Source organism: Gopherus flavomarginatus, chromosome 5 (assembly GCF_025201925.1).
Source record: "Gopherus flavomarginatus isolate rGopFla2 chromosome 5, rGopFla2.mat.asm, whole genome shotgun sequence".
NCBI classification, from domain to species: domain Eukaryota; kingdom Metazoa; phylum Chordata; order Testudines; family Testudinidae; genus Gopherus; species Gopherus flavomarginatus.
Window position 1 is genome coordinate 85,621,693 of NC_066621.1, and position 25,734 is coordinate 85,647,426.

Here is a 25,734-nt window from a genome sequence, read left to right on the forward strand (position 1 = left end):
CTATAGGTAATGGATGGCGAAATCCAGGGGCGGCTGTAGGAACCAGCAAAGCAAGCAGCTCCTTGGGGCAGCCCATTTGCAGGGGCAGCAGCCGGCAGGGATCCGCCTGGGAGCTGAGAACCAACAGGGGACCCTGGGAGCTGTAGTTCCTTGGTTAGCTCCCTGCCTATAGAGCCAGCCTTGGAGCAAGGAAAGAACTACATTTCCCAGCATTCCCTTGGTTGCGATCAACAGGAGAGGGAGGGGGAGGGGGAGGGAGTATGATAGCTGAAACCTCATGCTGCAGCTTGCTGTGGATGGAGAGCTCGCTGCTAGAGAAGGGTGGCACTGTGAATGAGGAACAAGTGTGCCCAAGGAGTAGAAGGCATTGGCCCAGATATCCCCTTCAGAAGTCATCCCCAGACTGGATTAGGGATACTGGTGTGACCTCACCTGGCAGCCCCCAAAGAAGGAATTGGGTGGACTAAATGGACAGTGCCTCTCACTATCTGAAGCCTACCCAGGGAGGTATCTGGATCCCACTAGAATTTAAAATGAAAAGTAAGGGAGGGGAGGCTCTGAGCCTGGGCAGCTTTAGATACAATACCAGGCATGTAGGAGGATTTCCACTTTTGAGCCATGGAAGCAGAACTTGACTTCTCCTTTCCAGATTTAGCTAATATTCAGAAAGGGAATCTAGCACCTGCCTTCCAGATTTGAACACCTCAAAATTCAGGCGTGCTCAAGCTCAATTTGGGCAGCTGTTACTTCATTTCTCCCAAATCAAATACACTGATCCACTGTAATTTGCTGTAGAAAAAGTAGGATAAAATTGAGCAAGAAATGCTTCCCGGTGGTTTTTAGGACTGGAATTGTTATTTTCAACAGCCATTGCCCTTTTTCTTTTTTTAGTTTTATTTGTTTAAAAGGAAGACAGTGATATTGCACTGGCAAATTCCCCATAGAAACAAAGAGTGGAACAAAAGAATAATAAAGGCACCTCAACTTTTCCTCATTTATGGAGGACAGTCTTATAAAATGCATCCAGATATCCTCCAATCACACAAGCTGAAAATTGTTCCACTTTACTGCAGTTCTGTAACCATATGGGAACCATTCCTATCTGTGTTCTGTGCACATCCAAAATTCCTGCTGAATGACTCACCCTGGGAGCAAGTTACCAGTGACCCAGGGCTGGGGCAGAAGGAGGGTGCAGGTGGGTGGGGGGAGAGCCCAGGGCTGGAGCGGCAGGGGGTGCGGGTGGAGGGGGCAGAGCCCAGGGCTGGGGTGGCAGGGGGTGTGTGGGTGGGGGAGCACTGGTGGGGGGGAAGGGGAGAGCCCAGAGCTGGGGCAGCACGGGATGTGTGCAAGGGGAAGAGCCCAGGGCTAGGGTCGGGGGGGTGAGCCCAGGGCTGGAACGGCAGGGAGGTGTGGGTCGGGGGGGGGAGAGCCCAGGGCTGGGGTGGCAGGGGGTGCAGGTGTGTGGGGGGGTGAGCCCAGGGCTGGGGCAGCAGGGGAGTGCAGCGGGGAGCCCAGGGCTGGGGTGAGGGCAGCCAAAAATTTTTTTGCTTGGGGTGGCAAAAAACCTAGAGCCGGCCCTGGTGAAATCCGCACCTCTCTCACCCTCCCATTCCAACATACAGGTGAGCCTGCAGAGAAAGGTACATATATAGTCATTTCCACCAGTCATTCCCTCCAGTGGTGGGAGGGAACAGTTGGAGAAAATAGAGGAAACACTCCTGGGAATGACTAAACCAAGAAGAGCGGGAGAAGTCATATTCTGTCTAGAGACAACAGTGACGTTGACAAAATGGTGAGTGTGTGTGAAACCTGCTGGAAGTACAGAGATGTACAACAGAAAGAATAGAGGACACAGACTGAGTTAGATTTGTTTGTTCTGGAAAAAAACATGATGACCTTATCGTAGACTATTTTAGCAACTTTCCCAAAGCTCGACACTTAAACGTATCACAACTTCAGTGCAATCTGGCTCGGTCCCATTAAATCAATGTTTGCATATGAGGGAATTCCATAAAATGCCATGGTCTGTAGTAATGGACAGGGGTCATACCTCAAGAATAGGGAATTCATCTTGAAATTCAGAAGTTTCTGCAAAGATAGGGATGGATTAGCAGAATGTAGAGTACAGTGAAGGACTCGCTCAGAAAAGCAATTGATGCAAGAGCAGAGCCATCTTTAGCTCTGCTCATCTACAGAGCAACACCTCTGCAATGTGAAAAACCACCAGCAAAACTTCTGTATAATAGATATGGCCTATTATCAGACACAAGGCATAACCAAAGGATGGCAAATAACTAATTTTCAGCAAAGAGGTCAGACAAGTTAAAACTGATAGAAAATTATTAAAGAGGAGGAAGACCCTTATCATAGTTCTTTTGTTTTTAAATACTCAAAGACTATGTTTGAATTTAAAAAGATAGTTAGTGGCCAGCAGAGGCTGCAGTGATTAAAGGAATGTCATCTCATTCATATTTCATGATCAACAGAAAGTGAAAGCATTTTGCTCAGATGTTTTCTAAGGTACCTGAGAATGTGGGTGAGAGAGCAAACAAGCAGACAGCAGAGGGAGAGCAGATACACTGGCTGTACAATAACCAACATGGATCGATCCTGTTCTGGACTGCATGAAAAAGACTAAACAAGCCATTGAAGAAATGGAAGGACATTTTGCTTTATGGTACATCTGGAAGACTCTTGAAATTTGTCAAAAAGACTGTCTGAGACTTGTTGATAGCATAACTATATGTAAGAAGTTGATAATTCCTCTAGTTGTTAGAATTTTTTCAAGCAGGAAATTTAGTACAAAATTGTAAAGGGCAGGCCTGCTACACAGGGCCGGGGGCGGGGGGGCAAGTGAGGCAATTTGCCCCAGGCAATATAGAATTTTTGTTATGGAAGGGGCCCCTGAAATTGCTTTGCCCCAGGCCCTCTGAATCCTCTGGTGGCCCTGCTGCTACAAAGGGTTACGCTTCAGCATATTATAGTTGCCATCCCTCCTGCAGAATACTATCCAGAGCCACACGGCCTGTTGACTCATGCACAGAGATGGGGAACCAGTTGCAGAGGCTGAGGCAGGAAATATAGCCAGGCTAGAGTACAGTAACAGTAATCCTGTTTACTGCATATGGGTTTTGACTTGTTTGTTAAATAAATAGGTTGCCCTATTTATTTAACAAACACTCATCGCTGAATACTAGGTTCCCCTGCCTCAGAGACGGGCATCTCTGGGTCTAAGGGGGGGCAGTGGGTCTCTGCGCGCTACCTGCACCCAGAGCACTGATTCCGCAGCTCCCATTGGCTGGGATTTTCAGATTTTCAGAAGTCCTGAGCAGCTACAACTCCCCTTGACTTCAGCTGCAGTTGAAAATGTTGCCCTTTTGTTCCTAGCATAATGCCTTTGAGAAGCAAAGCTCTACTCCCGCTGTGTCCCACCATTCTTCTCTTTATGATAACGTAGTTCTTGGAAATGCCCTGAAGGTGGCAACGGAGGCCAGGAGCAACAGGTCTAAGGCAGGGGTGGGCAAACTTTTTGGCCCGATGGCCACATCTGGGTTATGCAACTGTGTGGAGGGCTGGGTAGGGAAGGATGTGCCTCCCCAAACAGCTTGGCCCCCACCCCCTCCCACTTCCTGCCCCCTGACTGCCCCCTCAGAACTCCCAAACCATCCAAACCCCCCTGCTCCTTGTCCCCTGATTGCCCTCTCACGGGACCTCCATCCCCATCCAACCTTGTCCCCTGACTCCCCCAACCCCTATCCACACCCCCGTCCCCTGCAGGGGCTGCTCCAGGCAACAGCACAGCAAGCACGTGCCTGGGGCGGCAAGCCGCGGGGGGTGACCTGCCGGTCACTGTGAGGTGGCAGTCAGGCTGCCTTTGGCGGCATGGCTGTGGGAGATCCGCAGGTCCCGTGGCTTTGGCGGCAATTCGGCGGTGGGTACGCCAAAGGCACGAGACCGGCGGACCTCCCACAGGCATGCCGCCGAATCCATGTTACCAGTGGACCTCCCGCGGGCATACCACCGAAAGCCGCCTGACTGCCGTGCTTGGGGTGGCAAAATACATAGAGCTGCCCCTGGCCGCCTGACAGCGCCCCCAGGGCTCCCACCCCCTATCCAACTGCCCTCTGCTCCTTGTCCCCTGACTGCCCCTCCTGGGGCCTCCGGTCCATAACTGCCCCCCAGAATCCCACCACCTGACTGCCCCAACCCCTATCCACATCCCTGCCCCCTGACAGGCCCCCCCAGGATTCCCACTCCCAGCCCTCTCTGTTCCCCATCCCCTGACCGCCCCCCAGAACTTCTGCCCCATCCAACCACACCCTCCTGCCTGACTGCCCCCCAGGACTCCCTGCTCCCCACGCTGCCCAGTGGGAGTGGTGGGCCAGAGTGCGGCCCGCGCAGCGGCGTGGCTGCGAAGGAGAGAGGACAGTGGGGGAGGGGCCGGGGACTAGGCTCCCTGACCGGGAGCTCAGGGGCCGGGCAGGATGGATCCGGCCCATGGGTAATAGTTTGCCTACATCTGGTCTAAGGGGACCCTGGAATATCTCAGCAGGCCCAGGATGGGTCTGGTTAGTGCTGCCAGTATCATTCATAGGACCACTGTGCCAGTACAGCTGATGCTGGGGTGGTGAGTAGGGCATGCTGTTGCCTTTCTCAGGCTGCTGGGAATTACACAAGGGGAGGGATCAGGGGTAAAGCCTGGCTTAACATATTAGAAGGAATTACAGCTCTGCCATTTTGGAACTGCTCAGCATTTCCTGCATAAATCCCATTTTATATAAAAATAAGCTGGAAAATTGGCGCAGCTGCAGGCTTTGTCCCTGTTTTTTCCACTATACCCCGCCCCTTCCAACTTGCAGGGCCACTGGTCACAGCTACTATCCTTATGGCCTTGAAAAAGCAGGCAGCAGCCCAGGACTGGGAGATGTGGACACCTCCTCACAAGGTTGCAGGGCAGGGGCCTTTACTATTTTACAGACCAGTTAGCTGTGGGACCTGTCTTTGTACAGCACCCCACTAATTTACACTAAATCTCCACTTCACTTGCAAGAACCCCTCTTTCTGAGGCTGCAAGCAGCAGCATCACCTGTCTGTCTCCCCTGCTGCCATAGGCCCCAAGCCAGTAATGATCACCATGGCTGCGCAGAGTCCCACGGACTTCAGCAGGGTACCACACAGGTGCATCTGCCTGTGTGTATCCAGTTGCAGGATTGGGGCCTTAGTACTGATGGATGTTGGCTCTCTCATATGTGCTTGCCCACATCCCCATATGCTCTTGTTTGGACTCAGTGGTCTCATGATCCATGCTGCTCCTCACTAGTTTGGAGGCGAATCCCTCTGTACATGGAAGTGAGGTAGTGGAAAGGCCAAGCCTAGAGTACAGTTCAAGGATCAGTGATGCTCTCCTGTTTGCAATGTTATGGGGAGGAACCTTGAATGGCTGTGTAAACAGAGTCCTCCCAGTGGCTCTTGGTATAGTTTGTGCCAATGCTATACCGGGCCTTGTAGATTAGGACTGAAACTTTGCATGTAGGCTGGTTTTCAATGGGAAGCCAGAGTGATGTGCTCTCTGTGGGTACTCACATGCTCCCTGCCAGGACCTGATTATAGGAGGCTGAGTTTCTCTGGTAACAGCTACCAGTACCAACAGCATAGACATTGGGGCCAAAGACTCATCTTAGGTGTGTGTGATGGCAGCAGCTACTGCTGCTAGAATTTTATGGGCAGCTGTATTTGGATCCTGGCAGAGACATGAAAGGCGAGGGGGATTGACATATTAAGCAAGATGGAATTGATGTTCATGGAGAGATGGAAGCACGTCAAAAAATCCACTGCCACCATCATGCCTCCTTGTATCCCAGGCGGTTGCTTAGAGGATGTCAGGTCTGCCTATAGCCAGGGAGTCCTGCTGGATTCACAGCTGGCATTCTTTGTGTAAAATGCTCTCTCCTACTTCTGCCTGTTCAGGAGATTTCAGCCCATCCTGCTGGCCACAGGGACCCACCCAGGTATGACCTCAAGGCTTGATTATTGCAACCCACACTACAGGAATTAAACCATTTATCTTACGCAGCTCCACTTGGTTCAAAGTGCAGCCAACTGCTTACCCAGCAGCACAGGCTGCTGAGAACTCATCATTTCAGTGCCCTGACCCTACACTGGATGCTGAGTTCAGTTCAGGGTTTCAATCCAGTTCAAACTAGCCCTCACTCCCTGAGATAATGATGGTATGTGGCAGCCATGGTCCTCTGGAGAGTGGAATTGTCAATCCTGAGGGTGAGACCTGCAGTCACAGGGGTCAGAGCTCTTTCTGCAGCTGTGAAAGTCACTCCTGAAAGGTATCAGAAAAACCAGGAGTCTTGGTGCCTTCTGAGCAGAATGAACTTGGCATCTGCACAAATAAAGGATGATTAAAAGGAGAATCCAACCAACTGGGACAGAGAAACCAAGACAGACTGTATTTATAGTTCTGGGGTGTTCTAAGGCACTCTGATGCCCTGATGATTGGCACCAATATTGGTACCAAGACCGAAAACAAGAACAAGCTCAATCTGTCCAATTTGACTGTATAACAACCAGGAGAGCGGGGAGCTGATAATTTACAAGTGCTTTGAAGGATGTAAGCATACAGGAAGGAGAGTGTCACAGGGTGACTGGTCCCAGTAAATGAAGTATGTTCAGTGCCCCTGTGCCAGCACAGGTGCTTTCACTGGCCAATTAAGAGGGTGGGGCAGCCCCTGGGGGCTATATTGAACTGGGGGATACCCAGTGATGAAGCAGCAAAGAATCGTGTGGCATCTTATAGACTAACAGACGTTTTGGAGCATGAGCTTTCGTGGGTGAATACCCACTTCGTCAGATGCATGTACTGGAAATTTCCAAGGGCAGGTATATATATGCAGGCAAGCTAGAGATAATGAGGTAGTTCAATCAGGGAGGATGAGGCCCTGTTCTAGCAGTTGAGGTGTGAAAACCAAGGGAGGAGAAACCAGTTTTGTAATTGGCAAGCCATTCACACATAGCAGAGTTGGCATCGACATGGCATCTGCCTACATATCTACACCAGCGACACCATCACAGGACCTAACCAGATCAGCCACACCATCACCGGTTCATTCACCTGCACGTCCACCAATGTAATATACGCCATCGTATGCCAGCAATGCCCCTCTGCTATGTACATCGGCCAAACTGGACAGTCGCTACGGAAAAGGATAAACGGATGCAAATCAGATATTAGGAATGGCAATATACAAAAACCTGTAGGAGAACACTTTCAACCTCCCTGGCTACACTATAGCAGACCTTAAGGTGGCCATCCTGCAGCAAAAAAACTTCAGGACCAGACTTCAAAGAGAAACTGCTGAGCTTCAGTTCATCTGCAAATTTGACACCATCAGCTCAGGATTAAACAAAGACTGTGAATGGCTTGCCAATTACAAAACTGGTTTCTCCTCCCTTGGTTTTCACACCTCAACTGCTAGAACAGGGCCTCATCCTCCCTGATTGAACTACCTCACTATCTCTAGCTTGCCTGCATATATATACCTGCCCCTGGAAATTTCCAGTACATGCATCTGATGAAGTGGGTATCACCCACGAAAGCTCATGCTCCAAAACATCTGTTAGTCTATAAGGTGCCACAGGATTCTTTGCTGCTTTTACAGATCCAGACTAACACGGCTACCCCTCTGATACTTGACACCAGTGATGAAGGGAGATCTAGCAAAAGAGAGACCTGGCAGGGGGTGGAGTCCCAGTAAGTCAGAGCAGACTGGTTCAGTCAAGAAGGGCAGGGGAAAGCTACCAGGGGACTGGAGGAATCCTGGAAAGAAGCAGGTATCAGAGGGGTAACCGTGTTAGTCTGGATCTGTAAAAGCAGCAAAGAATCCTGTGGCACCTTATAGACTAACAGACGTTTTGAAGCATGAGCTTTCGTGGGTGAATACTCACTTCGTCGGATGCATGTAGTGGAAATTTCCAGGGGCAGGTATATATATGCAAGCAAGAAGCAAGCTAGAGATAACAAGGTTAGTTCAATCAGGGAGGATGAGGCCCTGTTCTAGCAGCTGAAGTGTGAAAACCAAGGGAGGAGAAACTGGTTTTGTAAGAAAGAAGCAGGTATTTCCTGGGAGAAGGCTGCAGTCAGGAGAGCAGAAGAAGGGTTTGCTGGCTGGCATACCCAAGCCAGAGCCAGAAGGCTGATGGGAGAGGAGCAGTGGAGGAACTTACCTGTTGGCATGTCCTGGGCCAGAGAACTGGACCCAGAGGAACCATGAGAAGGCCAAGGGAGTGAGGGCTGCTCCTAGCAGAGAGGCTATGGGGGTTCATGCTGGGAAGTAGGGGGTTTGCACTCCAGTTGGAAGGGCTGGAGTGGCTGTCCTGGTACAATGGCAGGAGAGGACTGCCCTGGAGAGCCAGACGGTGGTGAGGATTGCTGGGGCTGTGCTGGAGACTCATGGTGTGGGGAGGGATGTGAGGGCTGCATGTGGGACTATGCTGGGGAAGATCTGCACTGTGGCTGTGGGACTTCTGTTATGGTTTCTGTACATAGGACTTCCATAATAAATGAACCTCACAGGGGCAATGTTTATACTTGGGAAGACTGGGCAGTATTTCTGGGGACTCAGAAGGAGAGAAACTGAGGCTGGTGCACTTATTGTGCTGTGGCCCACAGCATGAGGGTGCTCAGGGCAGGGCTGCCCTTCTGACAGAGAGGAACTATTTCTATATCAGTGTATGCACAATAGATGTAGGTATCTACCCTGGGCCAAGCTACCTGTACTAATATTTAAAATCCAAAGAGACAGTGGAAAAATTCTACCCTACGGTCCAAAAGCTGGAAACAAGCTCTGTCTCCTCCTGTGCAGATTTGGGCTCTTTAAGTAAAGGTATAGCTGGCAGAATGGGGTGAAATGGAGAAGGGAAACTCTCAGGAGATACTTCCTGGCAGTGAAATGCCTGAGTCTGTGGAACAGTCTCCCAGGGGAAGGGTTGGCAGTGTGATCACCTGGGACTTTTAAAGCTAGACTGGGACAGAGTCTTGGAGAATTGATTTTAGGAACCAGTCCTGCCTTGGCCCTTGGGAGGAGGAGCTGTTGGATTAACAGGATCTTTCTGCTGCCTGTGATTCTCTGTGGAGTGACTGAGGGACTGATTTTCAAACTGTGTTTTTCTGGTATAACCTGTGTTTCTCATGGTATCAGCCAGTGCAATCTCAGTGCCCCTGTGTCCCTCCCTCCCTGCTGTTTGTTTTGAACCAGAGAATAGCCATGTTGCTGCAATTATAGCTGCAGTGTCTGGGCAGGGAGCTGAAGCAGTTGGGTGAATAAAGAAGCTGCGTGAGTGCCCCTGTGCCTGCAGTGGGGGAATATGGATACCTTTGCTTTTAGCTGCACTTGGAGACTTGAATATTTTTTCCTGTCCCCTTAAATAAAAGGCAGCTCAGCACAGACTTGCTGCTGTTGCGTCCCAGCTCTGGCTCCCTCCCTCCTCCTTCCCTCTGGGGCTGATGTGATGTGTTGCGACTACCCGACCTTCCCTCCCAGTCTCATGATTCTGTCTCTTAATCCTCCCAGAGCCATGTGAGCCTGCAGACCAATAGCGGCCTGGGGGTGGGCGGCGGGGAGGCGAGCCGGCTCCAGGCAGAGATGCTTCAGCTGGACCTGATCGATGCTGCCGGGGAGACCTCTGCCGAAGAGGAAACCGCCCCAGAGCCGCTCAAGAAGGAGCCCCCGCCGGTAACCATGGACACCTACAGACCCAAGCGGCCCACAACTCTCAACCTCTTCCCACAGGTGCCTCGGACCCAGGTAAGTCTGGATTGGAGCATGTCCAGGGGACGAGGAGCCTAGAACCTAGGGTGATGATGGGTGCATTTAAAAGGCCCCTCTCTCTTTGCCTGTCCCCTGGGCTCCTGGGGAGTGCAGGGAGGATTCCCAACCTCCTGATGGTCCCAGATGCTAGTCATCTCCTTGGGGCCTCAAGCAAGCTCAACAGTGGCAATAGCAACTGGGGAGGTGAGAGCTGCTGGGTGGTATTGGGCCTAGCTCCAATCTGTGTAACTCAGCCCCTGGTGTGGGGTGAGGAGGGGGTTAATCCCTTTTCCAGAGGCTTTTGTTTTGGATGACACAGCTGGGGTGGTGAATGGAAGCAGAGTGATGTGGAGGCAGAAAGTGGGGGTGGGGAGTTGAAATCTTCTCCCTTGCTTTTGGGTTGGAGGTGTTGAATGTCACACATCCCTCTCCTCTGAGATCATTTGTTAACAACCTGATAATTGGGTGAGGCTTGGAGGGATATGGTGTCCCCTTGCCGAGATTCCCAGCCAGCATTCCAAGAAGGCAGCACCAGAATACTGGCCTGGCAGAGATGCTCAGCCAGGGCCTTCTGCCCTGGGTATTGTGGAGTTGTCCAGGGTCACTTTGTCCTACTGACCCCTAGAAATCATCGTCTGGAGTGTGGGAGACAGTATGGTTCTGGGTGAGTCACCACAGGATGGTGACAGAGTCCTGGTGTGGCACTGGTCAGGTAGGGAGTGGAGGGGCAGGAGCAAAGAGTCAGCCTCTGGACGGTGATGAGGAGTCTGAGAGGAGGTAGATGGGGGTGTAGCCATGGCAAGTCAGTCTGGTGGTGGAGAAGGGATTGTGGGTTTAGGGGGCTGGAAGAGTCTGAGGAGGCTGGATTTGAGGTGGAGCAGCTTTGGGAGGCCATAGGGGAGAGCTTCAGTAAATGAGGCATGAAGTGACAAATTTATGAATGAGCCATTGAGCAGAGTGTGCTGGGCCTGAGGTGTGTGTGTGTGTGTGTGAGCGGGGAGGGAAGTCACCCAGGAGGACATGCAGGGCAAAGCAGTGTGATGGGTACTGTAAAGCTTCAGGTTACAGCAAGGGGATGGACGGTTCAGCTGGAGGCTGTAGCCGGGCTATCTCCCTGCCTGCTCTCAGAGGAAAAGTCAGGGCTTAGCCTGGTCAGAATGTGGATGGGAGATAGGGTGACCAGACAGCAAATGTGAAAAATCGGGATGGGGAGTATGGGTGAATAATAGGAGCCTATATAAGAAAAAGACCCAAAAATCGGGACTGTCCCTATAAAACTGGACATCTGGTCACCCTAATGGGAGAGCTCCTAAGTCTGAACCAACAGGGGCTAGTGCAGGTAGTGTGGGTGACTCAGTAGGGGATGCTTGCTGACCCCCATGTCCCAGCACAGTCAGTGCTAGAGGGTACGGTGCTGGTGCTCTCTTCTGAGTGAGATAGGAGCCCAAGGTCCTGACTAGTGGCGCTTCAGGTGATTCCATTCTATTTCCCAAAATTCCCCCTGCAGTTTCAGCTAGACAAGAGATGCTTCTTCACTTCCTCTCCTAAGCAATTAACTGTGAGGGGGCTGCATTTCAGTTTTGTGTGCAGCGCTTGTGTGCACTAGCAGGAATCCCTTTCCTCGTCTGTCTCCTGCAGAGTTTGCAAAGCAGTGCACGGTGCGATACATACGGAAGGTTATATTTATCATTCTCTGTTGTTGAGAAGTGGCTTCTCTTGCCAAGTAAGAGGATTTTCATCCAGGTGACATTCAGCTGAGAAGAATGAAATGAGAGGCAGGTGTTTCTGTGTATAACAGATGGGGAGGAGTTGGTGGATATGGTGTCGGATTGCATCCCCATAAAAGTGGCAGCTGATCTTAAATTTCCAATTGAGGCACTGAGGAGAGGGGAACATGGGAGAGGAAAAGGCGACCAAGGATAGAGCCCCCCAACCATAGGGTGGGACAGTTAGGAGCTATTAGTGATGGCAGAGGAGAAGCAGGCTGACATGAGATGGCATGGGACTCAGGAAGGTGTGAGACCTTTGCGGGGAAGGTGATGCCAATGTGGGCAGAAGTGCTAGAAATTGAGGTGGGAGGCTAGGCAGGAGGGAAGGAGGCTTGGAGGAAGTAGGAAGAGGGAGGTTTGGCAGCCACAGAATTACAGCAGCTGCTTGCCATTCTGGAGTGAGAGCAAGTAGCAAACCCTTGGCAGAGAGGAAGGGGAGCCAAGGTAGAGATGGAGCAAGCAGCGGGCACCAGAGAGGGAGCGAGAAGATGAAGTCTGGTCTTTACAGCTCAGAGGAGAAGGCCTCTGGAGGGGAATGCCCTGCTGTCCTGTTAGCTTAGGGCTGGGGGTTCTGTTCTGTCGTCTGAATCGGGAAGTTTGATCCAGGAAGCCAGTCCCTGGTGAAATTCCAGGGCAATGGCTTTGGGGAGAGACATAGTGGGGGTGTCCGAGGGGGGTGTCTGTCTGATTTTCTGTGTGTTGGGGAGAACGGACAGGTGCGGAGGGGGGTCAGAGCCAGAGAGATGGGAGTGTATGGGGAAAGAGGGGTTTGGTGCAGAAGCTGAGTGGGTTGGTGGGAATGTGCAGTGGGAGAAGATGGTGCATGGGGGTGGAAGGAAGAGTGGGAGGAGGATGGATAGGACTGGGGGGTTAAGATGGGTGTGTGCAGTGTGGCAGGGGTTGGCTAGGGTGGGGAGCGTCCATGTGGCTGAAAGGCCCTATCGAACTGGCTGACCTCATTGGCTGTTGAATCGTTTATGATGCTATTTCTCTTCATTGTGCTGCAAATGAGGGCTGAGTCGTCCTCCCACAGAATATGGGTTGAAACTTGCCCCAGTTATTTCCTGTTCCCCCCTCTTCATTGCTGTTTATATAGACAGCTGTGCCTGGCTGCCCTCAGAGGCTGTGGAGACTGTACTGTGGGGGGCTTTGTCCAGGAAGGGCCTTCACACCTGCCCAGGGGTTGGGGCTGCCTCCTGGGCTTTTCACTGAGGGAAGGCTGTAACTGGAGCCACCTGGGGCTGGATCTCTGAGGGCTGGAAACCTCTTCTCATTTTGGTCTTGTCCAGGAGCAATGCTGGTCTTAGACCTGGTTGGCCAGCATGCCTCCCCCACCCCCCTTGGAGCAGAACTAGGGGAGAGGGGGGTCTCCAGGCCAGTCAGGTTTTCATGCAGGCTCCTTTCCAAGCAGCTCTTGCTGTCTTTTAAATCAACTACTTGTGGTCCTGTGCACATGGAGCTGCCAGATGGACAGACAAGTGCAGAGTCCGAAGTGCCTGGCAGTGACAGCTGGGGCCTGCTGTAATCCTTTCAGACCCTGAGTCCACAGAACAGGCTTGAGAGAGTAGGAATCTGAGCATCACATCCTGGCAACACCCATTTTTTCATGTTCTCTGTGTGTGTATATATCTTCCTACTATATTTTCTACTGCATGCATCTGGTGAAGTGGGTTTTAGCCCACAAAAGCTTATGCCCAAATAAATTTGTTAGTCTCTAAGGTGCTGCAAGTACTCCTGTTCTTTTTGCTGATACAGACTAACACGACTGCTACTCTGAAACATCCTGGTTAGTGTTGCTGGCGCAGAGCAGCCTGAATAGGCACTGACATGGTGGGGCACTGCTGTGCAGAAGCTGGCATTGCTGGCTTCTTGTTATGGCATAAGGAAAAATAAATGTAGAGAGAGCATCCTAGTGAAGAGGGGGTGCAATGTTGGTGCCAGAGTGGAAGGCTGGGTGATGGAAGAGAGGACCAGCTGAATGGCAGGGGAGCCTTTTTAATGTGGAGTGTCTGCCTCTAACACCAGGATAATACTTCCCCACAGCTTCTGCTGTTACATAGAGTAGAGCAAGTGGAAGAGTCCTCCTGACAGAGAATAGCGAGAGTCACTGTGGGAAGGAGAGATTTCTTCTTCACTTTCACTTCCTCCTCTTGGGATTTGCCATTATAACCTCTCTGTAAGGGAGCAGCAGCCAGCATTCGCCCTGAAAATACTATAGTATCAGATTAGTGACTCTAGTCAATGCTTCAGGTCTTCCTCTGGAGTTGGATGAGGCTGGGGGTTGCATGTGTCACTCAGAGACTCGATAGTTTGATTGGTTTCAGAGTAGCAGCTGTGTTAGTCTGTATCCGCAAAAAGAACAGGAGTACTGGTGGCACCTTAGAGACTAACAACTTTATTTGGGCATAAGCTTTCGTGGGCTACAGCTCACTTCTTCGGATGCATAGAATGGAACACACAGACAGGAGATATTTATACATAGGTTGATTGGGTCAGAAATGCAAACACAAGTTCAGAGTAGTTCTAGTCTGGAAAGGGGCTAGGGGTCATTCTACATTTCAATCACAGTGTGTGATTGCAGCTCATGTGGACACACCCAAGCTAGCCTTTTTCTTACTAACTCGAATACTGGAGCAGTGAAGCCATGTTAGTGCAGGCTTCAGCATGGGCTAGCTACCCGAATAATTGTCCAGATGGCTTGTACAACCTATGCTGAAGGCCATGGTGCCACAGCTTCACTGGTCTAGGACCTAAGCTATCTAGAGTATGTCTACAGAACCTGCAGTCACACCATATGATTGCAGTATAGACGTACCCTCCGTACCAATGGCCCTTTCTTTCCCCACAGCCCTGCTCCCTGCGCATATATGTGTATTAATCAGAATTGCTCACTTCAGTGACTAAAACACATTCTTATTGCTCTGTCCTCTTGTTAGCCCTGCAGAACCTTCCTGGCTCCGAGAGGGTGAGAGGGTCGATCCTCTTCGCATCAGCAGCATTTTTGTTCTGTTCTGGTGGCAGAACCTATATTATGAGTTGCTGTGTGTCCCACTTGGCCAGGGCCGGCTCTACTGTTTTTGCCACTCCCAAGCAGCGTGCCGAATTGCCGCTGCAGACGGCAGGGGCAGTCTGTGTGCTGTTATGGCGGCATGCGCGTTTCCGCAGTGGCAATTCGGCGGCAGCTTCTGTCTTCAGCCGGAAGACAGAAGCTGCGCTGCCGCGGACAGTGGAACATAGAAGCTGCTGCCAAATTACCGCCGCTGAGGAAATGCGTGTGTCGCCCTAATAGCACATGGACTGCCCCTGCGATGGCAATTCGGCGCGCTGCTTGGGGGCAAAAACACACGGACTGCCGCCCCAAGCACCTGCTTGGAATGCTGGTGCCTGGAGCCGGCCCTGCACTTGGCTCTAGGGTGACTAGACAGCAAGTGTGAAAAATAGGGACATGGTGTGGGAGGGTAGTAGGCGCCTATATAAGAAAAAAACCCAAATATCGAGACTGTCCCTATAAAATTGGGACATCTGGTCACCCTACTTGGCTCCCAGATCCCAAGGGGAGTGTGTGGCATAGGCAGATAGGAAGAAAGCTGTTCTTTGCAGTCTGGGCCCATGTGATCTGGAGTTGCTATCATGGAATCCAATGATGTCATTTGTTTAGAGTCACTTTTGGGAGCGGAACTGCCCTTGGTGCCATTACACATAAGGGTTTGCTATTGTAAAAGCACATGACTTCACTGTCAGTGAAGAGTGGCTGCAGGTCCCAGTGAGAGAGTTACACTGGAGAGGCAGGTTTCAGAGTAGCAGCCGTGGCAGAAGGCCTGCAGGCAAATAGCACTGTTCACAACCTCCTCAGCCTCTGTCCATCCTTCCAGCAGCTCGAGGCTGTCATCTGTCTTAGGTTTGATGGGTGTGGCCAGCAGCACTCCTCCTGTAATCTGGTACCCTCCCCTCCCCCTGCTTTACCCTGCACACTCACCTCCTGTCTTCTCTCCTTTTTTCGAGCAGAGCTGATCTCTTGATGTGGGAAGGCTCCGACTGTGACTCATGTTGCAAAGAGGGCAGGAGCTGAAAGTGGGCCCCATGGTGCAGTGTCTCTACCTCTGGGCCTGCAGTGTATCCTGCTGCAGCTGATGGTGAGGCAGGGCAAATTCAGCCTCTGCTTTTCCCTATGCCCCCAATGATCTCCCCATAAAAGGGTCTCTCAGAGATGCTTGTGGTCCCTGTTGACTTGCCCGTGGCTCTCCTTTGCAGTGCTGCCCCTCCCTGGGACTCCACCCACTCCCTAGCTGATCTGTCTAGCCTGAGGTGCTGTAGGCATGTTTAAAAAGAGTTTGTCTATCTTAGATCTCCATTACCATAGGCTCTGAGCACCCCACACTCCTTAGTGTGGCAGGAAAGCACTCTTCTCCCCTCTGTACAGGTACTAGAGAGATGAGACTTACCCAGTGCTACACAGGAAGCCTGTGGAGGACTCTGGCATTGAACCCAGGTCTCCCAAGTCCTAGGCTAGTGTCCTAACAACTGGACCATCCTCTGGGTCTGTTGGACACTTAGATGAGGAAATAGGAGGAAAGGGCACTGATGGCTTCTCAGAAGGTATGTCAGGTGGTGACAGCAGCAAGATGAGCAGGGTAGAGGCAGGGGGTTTGGGAACTACATTTAATCTCTTTCCTTATTGCAATAGCTTCCTTTGCCTCCCATTTGGGGCAGATGGCTCTCAACTGATGCCTGGTTCTGCTGCTTCCAGACCCTTCCCCTCACAGCCAAGCTCCCTCTTCCATTTGGGTAGAAAAAGGGGGTTAGGTTTTAAACAGGAAACACATCAATGTTCCCTTCCACCCCAACCGGTGTAGAGACTGCAGCCAGGATCTGCGCAGAGCCCTCCTTTAGCATCCCCACCATTAGGGCAGGGAGGAGGCAAAGCCTCATATATTCTTCCAAAGGCAGGGGCTAAGACCATCCGCTGGCTTCAGTTCCAGGCATCCCCCGTAAACTCAGTTGCACTCACCACTTTATGGCCCCAGGAGCCAGCCTGCTGCTGCTGTTTGGGCAGCTGTCCTGCCACTTTCCAAGCTGCTACTTTCCTTCTGCGTGGGAATCCTCCCAGATGGATGCTCCAGCTCACTGGAGCACATGGGGGTGTTCCCATTTATACTGCTCTGTTCTGGGCTGTGGGATAGACTCCCAGAGCACCTTGGCTATTAGTGTCATGGAGTGGCTGTGATCCCCCTAACTATCATCCAGCCCGGGCACTCATAATTCTTCCCCTCCGTCTCTCTGTGGCTGAGTACTGGGCACACCTGGGTGTGTGCTGGGCCCCAGTGAGCTGACATAAGCTCTGGTGTATGACGGAGTGAGGGGCACCTCCAGTCTCCCTCTGGTGCTGCCCAACGGTCCTCAGTGACAGGGGTGCTTCTGACTCTATTTCCCATCATTCGGGGGGAGGATCTGCTGAGCTCAGATGCAGATACCCTGAGATCTGAGGCACTCCAAGGGTCAGGGGAGGGAGAGAAATCAATCTGCCAGCTGCTGGGACCAAACACCTGCTTGATCAGACTCTGTGGGGGCATGATAGTATCTGGTCATCCCCGATTCAAGCCCTTTGTGGCTCTCTTTGCATTTCCGCGATGGTAACCAGAATGCATCCTATCCCTGGGCAACTGTGCGAGCTTCCTGCATTCTCTATGCTGGGTCTGGTGCATCCGATCACCCCCACACTCTTATAGTCCCCTGGCCAGCTCATGCTCTGATGGAGAGAGGGCTGGGTGCTGCTACCTCCTCTGCAGCCAGGGCTGCCCCTCTGGGCACAGTATGCAGGAGCCCTGGCAGAGGTGGTGACTATGGCAGCGTGGCTGGCTGCGATACCATTCTGACAAGTGACTGGGAGCTGCAATGAGGCAAATGGGGCACTTAGTTCTTTGCACTGGCATGGGCTGGGCTTTTGGGGTTATGTTGGCAGCCTGCACCAGCCCTTCTTGTTCTGGTGGGGTGGGGGTGTCCCCCTTCCTGGGCAGAGGGAGGGAACTGGCAGACTCTTTATGCAGCATGTGCCTTCTCAGAGGCTTCCCATGCCAAGGGCTCTTTGCATTTGGAAAGGAGCACAAGGTGACTATTAGGCAGCTCAGAGACTCAGAGCTAGAAATTCCCTAGCAGATCTGAATCCTCTTTGGGGGAAGTGTAGGAATGTTAGGAGGATCTGCAAACCCTGCTGATGGCAGAGAAAATCGAAAGGGCCCCAGAGACCTCTCTCTCTCACACTCACACACACGACAGACACAGCTAAGTGAGACTCAGCCTGGGTCAATATAGATCCTGCAGCTGGGGAAAAATAACCCAAAAGCTCGATCCTCAATGGAAGGGGAACCCAGAGGGCAGATTCCTTCTTCCTAGGCTGAGAGAGACTCTGTGGGGATTGGAGGAGGGGGAGCAAACAGGACAGGAGTTTACAATGAGATGGCTGCAGAACACCAGTGGTATTCTGTGGACTGGGTATGCAAAATCCTCAATCCCACCCTGGGGACTTCGGAGAGACCTCACCTCAGATCCCACACTCAGTGGTGGAGCCCTCAGTCCCAGAGAGCTCTAATTCTGGGACTTGAGGGGTCAATTTATGAGATGAGATTACTAAGGCTCTGTCTAGCCTGGCTCAGTGATAACTAAACATGAAGAGGGAAGGTGATTGAAGGATGTAAACCCTGAGGAGGGGAAGGAATCTTTAGGGCAATATACTGAGATGTAACTAGAGCAGTGGGGTGAGACTAAGAGGGGATATTTTGATTTAACCTTGGGAGATGCCTTGACACTGAGATGTGGATGAGTCTACAGAGGATAGGGTGGGACTCCCAATGCTAGATTGGGACAGAGCCCTAGAGAATGTGATGGAGGGTTTAGAGGGGCCATGGGTCTGCTCTGGCACAGAAGGGAGAGGGATACCAGACTGGATGGTCCATCTCCCTGTGGTGGACCCTGTTCACTGGGAATATGTCCACACTGCAGCTGGGAGCGAGCCTGCTAACCTGGGTAGACAGACTTATGAGTGCTAAAAATAGCTGCGTGGACACACAGCACTGCCAGAGTCTCAGGCTAGCCATCCAAGCTTGGACCTAGAGTATAGGATGGCTTGAGCTCTGGTGGCTAGCCCAAGCTTCCGCTGGTGCTGCACCATGCACACTGTTGTTTTTAGGATACTAGCTTAGGCCCTGCTAGTGTACTTCTGTCTGCCCGGGCTGGCAGGCTTGCTCCTACCTGTAGTGTAGACCTACCTCAGTGCCCGCCCCTCAGAATTTGTCAGCTAATGCCTAGAAACAGCTGGTGGGGGTTGTAGGATCTGGCTGTGCTCATGGTTTCTCCAGCTCTGCCAGGAACACTCAGGAGTAGCAACTGCAGGATGCTTGATGCCCCGTACCAGCTTGATTCTCTGAATGGCATCTCACTGAGGCCATGTCTACACTGGGAAAATGCATCAAGTCCCCCTTTGGATTAACCATGACCAGCTAATGTGTTTTTAAACACGCCTTCCTTATCCAGAGGAAGGGCAAAATGGGTTGAACATCACAGTAGTTCAGACATCATAGTTATGGTGTTTTCTAAAAAGATGCAGTTTCCCAATGCAGACAAGGTCAGAAAGAGCAAGTCCTGGGGCAGGAACCAAACAGAGTGACCTTTGTGGCCCTCATACCCAGGGTGGCATAGGCAGCTATGTTGCCCATGGGGGAAATGTTGGTCCTGGTGATAACACGTCATTTTTCTCTTGCCTGGCCTGCTGTGATGAGAGCAGAGCATATGTACAAAGTGTTGGCTGTGCCCTGGAGAGGTGTGGGACACAGCAGAGGAACAGCCAGTGTGTATACATACTGCCTGCCATGCTCACAAGCATTTCTCTTGGCCCTCTATGCCCAGTATCACTGAAGGGCTTGTACTTCCTGTGCCACAAGTGTCTAGAGCTGCTCACGCCAACAATTGCCAGACGCATGACCTGGCCTCTGGCGCGCCCCAGCCAGGGGTTAATGTGCCTCTCATTGGTGGTTCAAGTGTACTAGACTTCATGAGCTCCTCTGGTAACATGGACAGTGAAGATCACAAAGTGAATGTTGCAGGGAAAGAGCATGCAGGGGAGAGACTACATGCACAATGTGTAGATGCAAGGTTTGCTTGGGATTTTCCTGCTGAAGGAAAACAAAATCTGTGTGGGTCCTTGGGGCAGTGCCCTGAGTGCCACTCTAGGGTTGGGGTACAAAAATCCAGATCAGGTTCTTCCTCATTGTTCATGGCTCGTTCCCTCCTGGGCCTTGAGTTAGCTCCCAAGCTACTGCCCAGGCTTTCTCAGCAGCAGCTGCAGATCTGGGATTAGCTTATGGATCCCTCTGAGCAGCCAGATCCTCTGATGCACATGGACAATCGTTGGCTGATGTGGAGGAAGACTGGGGAAGTGGAGTGGTGGGCTGGGGGAGGGACAGGGCATCTTTGTGCCATGCGCTGTTTACTGTTCCAGCTACAAGGCAGCTTTGTTCTTCTTCTCAGGACACTCTGAATAACAACTCTCTAGGGAAAAAGAACAGTTGGCAGGAGCGGGTGTCCCGGTCGTCATCCCCCCTGAAAACTGGTGAGTCCAGGCTCTCAGCAGGAGGCTGCTTCTCTCACTCTCTCCGGTTTTCCCCTTCTGTCTCCTGGCAGTTCCTTCAGTGCCTGGATCTCAGAGGAGCAACCGCAGTCCTGCATCCTCCCAGTGCCCCTTCCCTCTGGCCTTTGCCCAGTGAGGTGGGTGCTATGCTTATCCACAGGCTGATGGAGGAACATATGGCCAGCTGGGAGTTGATTCCCCTCTGCCCGCCCGCTTTTATTGGGTACCTGCCCCAGCTGGTAAATTCCTTCCTTTCCTGGTATCCTGGGTGCTGGTAGCATTCCAGCTTGGACCAGAAGTGAGAGATGGATTGTACTCAGATGTTCTTGTAGCAACCTTGGAGCATGAATAGCTGTTCTGTGGTTAGCGATCAGGAGGCAGAGCCCAGGATAAGCTCCTGTTCCTACTGAGGCCTACGGATATGCAGAAGGGTAAACTGAATATTGTTTAGCTGGCATGGGATGTAGGCTCAGCAGGGAACTCTTCTTGGGCCCATAACCTCAGTCCCAGCCCCTGGGTGGGGGGATTTGGGGTGGGGGAGGGGGGCTGGCAGCAGCTTGGGTATGTCCTCACTGTATATCCCAGCACAGAGTGCTCCTAGGCTGCTTGTGCTCTGGATTTGATGGATGGATATTGCTCTTTTTCTCTCTCCCTCTTGCCCACCCCACAGGTGAGCAGACCCCTCCCCATGACCATGTTTGCCTAAGTGATGAGGTCAATCACCAAAACAGCACAACCTCCACCAAAGATCGGGGCACGTCCACAGAGAGCCCGTGCCGGCGCACAGCCGCCACACAGATCGCCCCTGCCTGTGTTGTGTCTTCCCGGGTGCCTGAGAAGCACCAGGCTGCCGGCCGGCTCCCACCCCACAACCCCAGTGTGGTGGTGGTGACAAGGGGGCCAGAAGCCCACCGGGACCGCATCCACTACCAGATGGACGTGAGGCTAGAGGCCACTGAGGAGATCTACCTGACACCTGTACAGAAGAACTCGGACCCACTGGAGCCTGAGAAGCCCTTCCTGTCACAGTCCAGCGAGAACCGCATGTCTATCAGTTCCGACATCGACACCTCCAGCTACCCCCCACTGATGGGGAAGCCCAACCCCTCCATCAGCGAGGAGGATGAGGTGCTGGACTACATGTCCTCGCCTGAGAAGATGAGCCTGCCCAGGACCTCGTGCAGCAGCAGCAGCAACGGTGGCTACCGGCATGGGCACAGTCTCCAGAGGGCATCAGTGAGCTCAGACACCAGTGCCCTCTCTTACGACTCAGTCAAGTACACGCTGGTAGTAGATGAGAACGTGCAGCTGGAATTAGTCAGCCTGAAGCAGTGCTACTCAGGCTACAGCGACGAGAGCGACTCGGCAACCGTCTACGACAACTGCGTCTCCTCACCCTATGAGTCGGCCATCGGTGAGGAGTATGAGGAGGATGCGCTGAAGCGTGATTCGGTCTGCCTGTCTGAGGACTCCACCCCCGAGGCTGACATCCATTTCTCCAAGAAGTTCCTCAATGTCTTCATGAGTGGCCGGTCGCGTTCCTCTAGTGAGTCCTGGGCTAAGCGGGGAAGGAGGAGGATGAGATGAGATGAGGCTCAACATAGATTGGGCTCCTCCTCCAGTGAGTGCTGAGCCTGGGGGTAGGGTTTGGGTGACGGAGGGCTTTGTAATTGTATTGCAAAGTGATCCTGGTTTTCTCCCCTACAACTCCTCCCCTCCTATTGTACTGACTGGACACTAAAAGTCCGGTTACATCTGACTGGATGCTGCCAGGTCTCCTTTTCGACTGGACTTTCCAGTCGAAAACTGGACACTTGGCAGCCCTACCCATGACTCATTAATTGCAGCAACCTCCACTCTTGTAAGTGCTCTACAGTCTGAATGGTTACTTGCATTGCTTTGAAATTGGGTGTCTCATCGGGGTTCAGGGTAGCATTAGTGAACCACATTTGAGGTCATTTGACAGAGAGGTTCCCAAATTACAGGCCCCCCCAGAAAAAGCGTGGGTTAGCTTCTGCTGCCTTGTACTGTTAAACAGAGAGGCACTAATGACTGGGTGAGTGAATCACAACAGGCCTCTTGATGACTGTGAACCCGCCCTTCTATTAACATAACTAAAAATAAGTTAATTACAAGCCCCCACCTAAAACAAAAGGAGTTTTGGACTTGCATCACATCAATAGTTTGATCTCTAGATGTATGCGCAAAAAAAAAAAAGTAGTTACCTGCACAGTATAACCTGCTTCAAATAGGATATGCAGCCATGTCCCTCTCCCTGCCCTCCAGAAATGCCCCTTTGGCCTCTACCAGGTGAACCATCTGTGGTTTGCTGGCTGAGAGTAGTGTACCAGGAAAAGGGTGGGGCTTGTATAAATCCCCCACTGGCCACCAGTCATATCCCCCGCAGCTTGAATTTCCCCCTTGACTGCACCGCTCATATTATCCCTCCCTCAGAAATACACCCAGTCTCCACTAATCCCTGTTCATATCCTCTGCCTTTGTGGAGTTCGCTGGACACAAGTCCCGTTCTGATGAACCACAGCTGGTTTGTCAAACAGGGACTTGCAAGCAGGAAGCCTCCGCTGTTTCTCTAGCTCTTGGGGACCTTAGTGGAGACCAGGGTCATTTCTGGGGGATAGGGCTGGGGTGAGGAATGTGATGACTGCCACCTCATTTCTGGCCTTTGAGATGCCTGAGGAAATTGCCCACCTTTACCCCACTACAGCTCTGCTGTCCAGTTCACTGGCCGGGACTCGGCAGAGAATCTGAGTACAACTGGGGCCAAGCCCACTTTATGGAGGCCAAACTCTGGCCACTTAATTCTTCTGTGATCTAGCTCCTCCTGCGAGTTCTGTGCAGGTGCCCTCGGCAGAGTCCGTCTGCCAGCCAGCAGTTCCTGCGTGGCTAGTTCCATAGCACTCTCCACCCGCCCCATGCAGGAGCTACAAAGGGCTTCCTTTCTCCACTTGACAGTTGCTCAGTGTCACTTATGCAAAAGCAGCTTGTGAGCCTCAGTCCTTTTGTACACAAAGCCACCAGCTCGTTTGTCTCTGATTTGGCCCCCTTGAGCAGCCCAAGATGGAATGGGCTCAGGAGAATTGAATTTCCAGTATCACCCAGAGAGGTCGCTGCAGGGCAGGGCAGGGGTGTGCTGTGAGGAAGCTGGCTTTGCTGCCTGGGCTGTGCCTGTTTCTAGAGGCCTTTGGGTGCGAGTGCCTTTCACCAGTGTCACACTGAAGGGCTTTCTGGAGCTTTATGCCAGGCTGAGTTCTCTGGTCCTCAGCTGGGCATGAGGAGAGAGACAGTTCTACCAGACACACCTCTCTCCCCTAGCTGGCATTGACATGCCAGTCCTGAATGTAGCACCCTCTGCTGGGGATACCACATAAGGGAAACCTGAAGTACATGCCAGGGCACAGCTGCTCCCAAAGTGGGTCCTGCGATCAGTCTCCTTCACTCATCCCCCTAGAGACTGTAATGTTCCCCTTTGCATACACAGGTGCAGAATCGTTTGGGCTGTTCTCCTGTATGATCAATGGGGAGGAGCAGGAACAGACTCACCGTGCTGTCTTTAGGTGAGTGTAGACACACCCTACACCCCAGTCCAGTCAGCCTTTCTTCCCAGAGCACTTGTTCTGCCTCTAGCCCAGAAGATGGGGGAAGGGGAGAACTCCTCACAACAGCTGCTGCTCTGTGCCTGGCTGTACTGAGCCCAGTCTAAACTTCTGCTTCCCTCTCACCAACATGCTTCTGTGGGAGGGGGAGCACCGGTGACCAAACTCTTGTAACTGGCTTGTATGTGTCCCAATTCCAGATGGTGTACAAGCTAAGCAGTATCAAGCCTGGTCACTACTGGGGTGGGAGACCTCCAAGGAAATCTGAAAGTGCTCTGGGCGATTCAATAGGAGCCCCTTTTCAGTGCTGACTTCAGAGCTCCAGGATGGTATTGAGGGCACTGTGCTGTCTGTAGATTATAACCCTCATGGTGATTAGGGATGCCAGAGCTCTACTCAAGCCCCAGTGTGCTGGCCAGTTGCAGCTCTGGGGAGGCCATTTTGCCTTTTCTGTCCGGCAGTGTGTGACAAATGTTGCAGTCACATGCAGTATCTTTGGGGCTCGTAGGTATGAAATCTATGAATGGTTTAGGTATGATTGTGTTCCACTGCCCAGGGGAGAGTTACCACAGCTCCAACAGGAACTAATATCAGTGGGGGGTGACTAAGGCAAGTCTTGGAGACTAAACAACTCTAAAGAGAGACCATCCTCTGCAGTGGTTTGTATGTACTGCTTCAGACTGGCTTTTCCAGAGACCAGGAGACACAGAGGGCTTTTGGTATAAAAGGCTGAGCTTGAACTGACTCCAGGCTTTCTTTCTGATCCAGCAAGTGGACAGGACCTTCTGTCCAAGGGGTCCCCAACCCTTATGGAAGGGTTGGAAAGATGTTGGCCTACTAGGGCCCCATATGATTGATGGGTGACTCCTGGTATGGTTAGTGTGTCATTAAATTGGTTTGTTGTTCTTTATTACGTTTTCTCTCTAATGCTTTTAACAGAAGAATAAATGGGCTTGCTTAGAAAGAGCTGTGTGATAGCTTGTAGCTGCTGGCGATGCACTGCTCACAGCCCTCGGGGAGAGACAGCAATGCACAGGCACTGGCCGTTAGACAGACTGGCTTACTGGGGATATCACAGAGTAAGGGCAGGGAGATGTGCAGCGTTAAAATCCCTGGGCAGAAGGGAGTGGGACAAGGGCCCTTTAAATTACTGCTGGAGCCCCGGGCAGTGTGGGTCAGGCACCGTGGATGGGCTGGCAGGGGGGATGCTGACCCCCAGCCCCATCCTTTCTGCCTGAGGTCCCGCCCCTTCCGGGGCCAGAGCCGGGCCCCATACCTGTAAGTGTTCAATGTTACTTTCACCCCTGGGTGATGGCTGGAGACCTGACTGGGCACTCTGGAGTGGACCATGGATGGGGGTTGGGAGGATATACAGTTGCAGTTACTCTGAAACTGTGGCACAGAGGATTCTCCATCTCTCCCTGTCCCTAGCTGCTAGGTAGTGTTGTAGCTGCTAGGCAACCAGTGCTGCTGGTTGGCAAAGTGCTGGTGATTCCCCCCTCAGGTTTGTGCCTCGTCACGCGGATGAGCTGGAGCTGGAGGTGGATGACCCTCTGCTGGTGGAGGTGCAGGCAGAAGATTATTGGTACGAGGCCTACAACATGAGAACAGGTGACCGGGGCATCTTCCCTGCTTACTATGCGATTGAGGTCACCAAGGATCCTGACCACATTACAGGTACTGGGCCCCTCTCTATAGCTTGCATGTTGCCTCCCAATCCTGACCTACAGCATGTCCCTTGCTATTCCAGCCTATGGCCTCTCCTGAGCAGAGGCTGCCAGTCTTGCTGGGGTGGAGAGATGATTATGTTGTGCACAAAGTTCAGCTAAGAAGTAAATGGAGACCCTGCCAACTTCTGTTCATAGCTCTGTGTCCCAGGACCTCTGCCTGGAAATTTACTAAGGGTGCATCCGTAG

General features: G+C 52.1%; 1 protein-coding gene across 3 annotated transcripts in view; it reads left to right on the top strand.

The window, feature by feature from the left end:
• The window catches only part of MAPK8IP1 (mitogen-activated protein kinase 8 interacting protein 1), a 57,506-nt gene that overhangs the window by 25,493 nt on the left and 6,279 nt on the right, over positions 1-25,734 (top strand). For 2 of the 3 annotated variants that reach the window (XM_050955328.1, XM_050955329.1), the window contains 5 exons: positions 9,579-9,812; positions 20,105-20,186; positions 20,875-21,750; positions 23,704-23,779; positions 25,323-25,495. In XM_050955328.1, coding sequence (XP_050811285.1) covers positions 9,579-9,812; positions 20,105-20,186; positions 20,875-21,750; positions 23,704-23,779; positions 25,323-25,495 — 1,441 coding nt within the window. Of the gene's footprint in view, positions 1-2,605; positions 2,678-9,578; positions 9,813-20,104; positions 20,187-20,874; positions 21,751-23,703; positions 23,780-25,322; positions 25,496-25,734 lie in introns of those variants that run through there. The other variant, XM_050955330.1, reaches the window with a different exon arrangement.